The sequence below is a fragment of the Tenrec ecaudatus genome, chromosome 1 (assembly GCF_050624435.1).
Source record: "Tenrec ecaudatus isolate mTenEca1 chromosome 1, mTenEca1.hap1, whole genome shotgun sequence".
Lineage (NCBI taxonomy): Eukaryota > Metazoa > Chordata > Mammalia > Afrosoricida > Tenrecidae > Tenrec > Tenrec ecaudatus.
The window spans coordinates 46,979,512-46,985,265 of record NC_134530.1 but is presented as its reverse complement, the minus strand read 5'-3'; the positions used below and the strand labels follow the sequence as shown (position 1 = coordinate 46,985,265).

At 54.6% G+C, this 5,754-nt stretch overlaps 1 protein-coding gene across 2 annotated transcripts; it reads right to left on the bottom strand.

Annotated features, from left to right (window-relative positions):
* Positions 1 to 1,873: 1,873 nt before the first annotated feature.
* On the bottom strand, positions 1,874 to 5,365 carry RPL11 (ribosomal protein L11). 2 transcript variants are annotated; one of them, XM_075552288.1, is made up of 6 exons: positions 5,345 to 5,365; positions 4,531 to 4,681; positions 3,640 to 3,746; positions 3,199 to 3,330; positions 2,316 to 2,426; positions 1,874 to 2,025 (listed from the first exon to the last, which is right to left on the bottom strand). In XM_075552288.1, the coding sequence occupies exons 1-6, from the start codon at positions 5,348 to 5,350 to the stop codon at positions 1,996 to 1,998; spliced, it is 537 nt and encodes a 178-aa protein (XP_075408403.1). In that variant the 5' UTR covers positions 5,351 to 5,365; the 3' UTR covers positions 1,874 to 1,995. The 2 variants fall into 2 exon arrangements, with proteins under 2 accessions (XP_075408403.1, XP_075408409.1); XM_075552294.1 differs by having other exon boundaries at positions 4,531 to 4,678.
* Positions 5,366 to 5,754: the final 389 nt, after the last annotated feature.

The following is a 5,754-nucleotide window of genomic DNA, read 5'->3' as shown; positions in this document are numbered from 1 at the left end:
GAGTTTTACCCACATCCTTGGTGATCCAAACACCTTCTTGCACCGAGTTCAACCCACAATAACATGAAGGATGTCTCACTAATCCAACGGCTGGCCAGGGCCACGGCAAGTGTGTCTAGCACAAACTGCTCCTACGTGGTTAGGGAAATGTCCCCAATTATCCCAGTACATGTTCTGGGACCCACTCAAAGCTTAACTGCTTAGAGCACTGTTGAAACACATGTTCCTCTGGTTCTTTGAGGCTTCCTCGCCCCTATGGCCCCAGTCCTGCCCTTCTGTTCCGGCTAGACTGGATCATGTACACTGGTACAGCTAAGAACTCATGACACAAGGAATCCTGGTGAAATAAACCCCTCAGGATCAGAAATGGTAGTGATACCAGGAGGGTAGGGGCAGGAATGAGGGGATTCCATCACAATTACTGACATAGAATACCCCACCCCTGGAGGACAAACAACTGTGGGCAAAAGGAGGCTGGTTGGTCGGGGTAAGACATGAAAACAGCAGTAATTTCTAATTTATCAAGAGGTCCCGAGATTGGGGAGAGGGAAAAAGAGGAGCTGATAGTGGGGCTCCAATAGAAAATGATGGCAACACATGTACAAATATGCTCGATACAGCAATAATTGGACAACTTGCTAACAGAGCCAATGAGCTGCATGGAGTCCTAAAGGGGTTGGTCAATCGTGGCATCCCAGCAGGCGGAAAGGGAGAGCTGAGCAGAATGGGCACGCAGCTAGCTCTGCAGACAGCTTCAGCATGGCGCTGAGTTGTACCAGTAGCAGAGGGCAGGTCCCGGTCCCAATCAAGAGCTGTACCTGGTTTCTTCTCAACAGTTCAATCCTGTTGCTTCCCCTAAAGTCCCTACTCAAGTATGGCTCCTGTGAGAGGTTCCGGGGAATCTTGGAACCTAGAGACCAGAGTGTGAACAAGAAGGGGACACAGCTGATTTGGAAAAGCTGAACATTTGAGACCTTTCTCATTGGACTCGTAGGAACCAGCGGTGTGCAGTGGTTCTCGGGTCGCGACCCGGGGGCTCTGTAGCTACACCATCGGCTTCTCTAATGGGCGCAGAGCCCTTACCGTACGTACTGACTTGTTAGAACCAGACCCCTCAAGTTTGTTTATGTGCTATCTATGTGAATGACCCATAAACGCACGTTTTTGTTTTAAAGGAAACAAAATTCATGTCTTTCCTTTAATAATGCGGATCTAATCTCACTGGGAAAGAGAACGCCGACTGTGATAGTTTTAATAGGACCTAACATGCCATTATTGTCAGTTAAGAAGACTACCCCAAATAACTTCCAGGTTAAATACAAATCTATAAAGCAGGTAACATACCAGGGAACCATTAAAGGTGGCCACAGGACAGCCATCCGCTTATTAGTCACACGAGTGGCCTCAAAATGTAAAGCCCAGACTAAGAACTCGGAACCACTGGCAAGGATTATGGTGAATGGTCAGAGAACGGTGGCTCGTGGGCATCCAGGCAAGCCCGCCGAAAGGGAGCTGGAGCTCCCGCAGTGAGGTGGACATCAGGAACCCTGGTCCTGTTGACACAGCTGGTGAAAGGGGTCCAGGCAGTTAGGCCCCAAGTGCCCCTCTCACAGCCCTCACCACCTCAGACTCCTCACGGAGGGGAAACCCTGAGCACCGCCGCCCAGCCTGTGACCGCGCAGTGACCCTGCAGGGAAAGAGCAGAAGGGCCCCAAACAGTGTCCAAGACCATCGATCCTGTGTGAGCAGCCTCGCCCTCCATCCAAAGAGCAGCTGGTGGGCTGGGCTAGCACCCCACTGACCACCAGGGCACACCCACTTCCAGCCAGAGTGGAAATAGGGGAGCCTCCCAGAACCCCCTGCGTCCAATCAGGACAGCCGGGCAGAGTGACGGCTCATCCAAGGACTTGGCCATGGTCGGCCTGCTTTCACAGAACACACAACAGCCGGCTCACCTCACTGTCATTTTTTTATTCGTCTTTTGGAAGCAGGAATTTATTTACCAGGAAGGATGATCCCATCATACTGAAAGAGAAGAGAGTTTGTTTTTTCAGATCAGCAGGCCACAGCAGAGGCTGACAGGCAAAAACCAAAATCCTGGCGCTCAGAATTCTGAATCCATGCCCCTTTGGGACCCAGCACTCCACAGATAAGGGGCACCCTTAAAGGCTCCCAGCCTCCCCTTCATTCACACGTTCACCCACTTTCACTCACTCCATGGGAAAACCTTTGTTCTGGTCTTTGTTTTAAATCACCAACCCTGAAAGCCCCCCCCCCCCAAATGCCACACCGTCAAGCCATCTACTGCACGTTACCTTCTGCTGGAACCAGCGCATGGCCTCCTCTTTGCCGATTCTGTGTTTGGCCCCGATGCAGCCTGTTCTGCGCTTCTTGTCAGCAATGCTGAAGCCTGGTCTCCCCAGCACCTGCCCCAGAAACAACCCAGTCAGCCAGTGGCAGGGGCTCTCAAGAGGCACCGGGCAAAGTCTATAGCGAGATGCCTGCCCTGAGCTGTATTCTGCACCCCGACAGCACACCACCGCTGTAGGCTAGCTCTGCCGCTGAACTCTCTCTCAGCACGATCCCCACTCCTAGTCCACGACCTGCCACCCGCCACCACGGCTCCATGCCCCATGCTTTTCCTTTACAACAGGACAGTAGAAAGCACTTTAACACAACAAATACAAAGCAGCTTCAAAACGTCAATTTTCACCTTGAACTTTTTGAAGCCCCAGGTATATTGTTAAAAAAACTGCACACTCCTCTCCCCCTCTGGTTTCAACTCAAACACGTTTTCAAAGGCTCGGGTTCCACCACAATAGTCAACTCTCATTCTGGTTTAGCACTAGGACTGGACACAGATGGCCACTCGCCTCCACAATTAGCACCCCTTCACGAGCAAACACCCTATCTTCTACGTCAGTGCCCGTGTCCTCTGGGGAGAAACCACCCACGCCACTACCCCACCCCACAATAGCCCAGTTCCACCTCAAAAGGAAACCCCAATACACAACTCTTCCTTGTCCCCTGGAAGGTCACAGGTCCTCAGATCCTAGCTTCCTGGCAACAGCATCTGGTCCCTGTTTCCCTCCACCTGCCACTGAGGAAACCTGTCTTCCCAGAGAATGGACAAGCTTCCACCCCACACCAACTGTTGGGGACGCACATTGTCCCAAACAGAACAGGAAACATGCATACCACGTAGAAGTCCAGGCCGTAGATACCGATGCTGGGGTCATATTTGATTCCCAGGTCGATGTGTTCCTGGATCCCAAACCCAAAGTTTCCAGTATCGGAGAAGTTATTTTTCCGTAACTCGTACTCCCGCACCTGAGAAGAAACAGCAGCATTCACATCCCTGTGCACATCCTCCTCAAAAGGAAATCCGGTCAGGCAGGTGGCACTTGGGGACCATGATGTGCAATTGGGAAGTTGGATTCAGGCTCTTGTCAAGAGCAGGGAACCACAGGCAAAGCGGAGGCAGCACAACTCCCAGGCATCTCTAAGCCACCAGAACAAAGCTGGATACAGAATCAGAAAGCCCTATAACAGTTTGAGGGGGGGGGGCGGGGGGGAGACTGAGCATGTGTTCGGACACACAGGGCAGCAAAGACAGCTTAGGCAGTATTGTCACTTTACCTTCAGACCTTTCTCCAAGATTTCCTCTGCCTTGGCCCCACGGACTGTGCAGTGGACGGCAATTTTTTCATTTCTCCTAATGCCAAAGGATCTGACGGTGTATCTGGCTGTGGGCAGAAGGTACCAGTCATGTGCTGTCACCCCCAGACACCTGCCTCATCCCTAGAACTTTGTCCCCTAGCTGAGAACCACTTACTCTAGCACAACCAGGGCTGCCTAGATTTGTACCCCGATCTCCTCTACTCCCGCAAAACCAGCCTCCCGCCCCTCAGCCAACCCACCTAACCACCTGAAACAGGTCCCCTAGAAAGGAAGCTAGTCTTCCTGTTCTGGACTCTTCCTGCGCCCGACCCCACTTTACAGAGGTTTGCTCTACTCCAACAGCCCAGAGTCATGACACCTTAGAGCCAAACAAGTCACCTAACTTTCACATGTTTCCTGCTGTTCACACCCAACTCATTGGTTTCTCCACCCTCTTAGAGGGCATCATCTCCTTTTTGCAGAGGAGGAAGTCGAGGCCCAAAGAGCAAGGAGAATTCTAATTCAGGCCCAGGCTAGCTACCCACCAGTCACCAGGTTCAAATCCCCAACACTCCCAGTGATTGGCAACGGCTGTCTGCTTACAGCAGCAAGGTGCCAGGTGCTTGCTCCACGGAGCCAGCTTCCCTGCCAACGTTAGTAGTTAAACTTGCACTCGATGCCCAGGGACCTCGTGCCCTAGGTGCCAAGTGTGTTTTTTGAGCTAGCTTGCCGACAGGCTTCGTCTCTGCTCAATTCAAACCAAGCATTTGCACACCACTCCCGATCTTGAAAGAGCGGCGGTTCGTGCTTTTAGGGGATGAAGCCGGCCGGCGAGTTAAGCAGCCACCCCGCCGAGCCGCCGCTACTGACCTTTGGAGAAGACGGGGGTCTGGCCGGTGAGCTGCTCCAGCACCTTGGCGGCCCGCGTCAGCCTGTCGCCACTCTCCCCCACGCAGATGTTGAGGCAGAGCTTGCGGATGCGCAGCTCCCGCATCGGGTTCTCCTTTTCACCTTGATCCTGCTGCAGCGGGGAGCGCGGCAGTCAGCTCGCTCGCCCCGAGCGGCAGCCGCCAGCCCACCCGCTTCCCCAACGAGCCCGGCCCGGGGTGCACGGACGTCTACGTATGGGGGCCCGGGAAAGGGAGGGGGCTCGGGTCCTGGTCTCCTCCGCACGTTCGCGCGGGAGGAGGGGCCGAGGACCCCAGCGTTAGGCGTAGAGCATGGCCCCCCGACCTAACATGTGTAAGAGCGCCCGCAAAACGGGCCTGATGAGGACAGAAACTAACTGCGGGGGGGGGTATGGACAAACAGGAAACACGTGGTTGGGCGACACCCCCGGCCCCTCCTCGCCGAAGCTTTAGTCCCTAAAGTGTAGTGGGCAGCTGAGCCCCGAGGCTGGCGCCGTGAAGAGAGGACAGCCACATGCCCCTGAAGCCCGGGACCGCTCCACTCGGCCGGGCCGTGCCTCGAAGCCCTCCGGAGCCGGCCCGGAGCCCGCTCCCAGGAGGCTGGGAAGAGGGGACAGTCTCCGGCCCCGCGCCCTCGGCCCGGCCGCTCCGCCGGTGTCAACCCGGCTGGCACTTCGGTATCCCTTTTCCTCGAGCCATGAACGGGGCGACGAGACCTCGAGCAGCTGCGGATGGAAACGGATGGAAAGAAGCACTCCTAAAGCAGAGCTACTCACCGCCATGATGGAGACCAGGAAGAGAGAATGCAGCTTCCGGTCCGAGGCCTTATGGGCCAGGAGGCGGGCCTTTCCCCCGCGAGCAAACCAGAGAGACGAGCGACAGGAAGAGAGGCGCGCCTCCTGCGGCGCACCGTAGGCTGCCCTCTCGTGGCCGCTTCTGGCCATTGCAGGCGACGCCGGGAGGCGTTTTCCAAGAATAGTTTCCAAGAGAGTTTCCCTAAGGACCTGGTTCTTCTTGTGTGATGAAACGGCTAAAATTAAATCAGTGCTCTTCTGGAGCAAATTTTTTTAAATGAGTCTGTAACAAGGTAAACGAGTCAAGCTTTTACAAATAGAACTGAGTGGTGCCTTCAGAACTTGAGCTTTGAAGACAGGCCTGTATGAACCGGCCTGGACCACCGAATAGC

Coding starts and splice junctions, on each gene's coding strand:
- RPL11 (XM_075552288.1), bottom strand. Junction 2,427..3,198: donor ACGGCCTGGACTTCTACGTG/GTATGCATGTTT, acceptor TTTCTGGGGCAG/GTGCTGGGGAGACCAGGCTT. Junction 2,026..2,315: donor TGCGCTGGTTCCAGCAGAAG/GTAACGTGCAGT, acceptor CTTCTCTTTCAG/TATGATGGGATCATCCTTCC.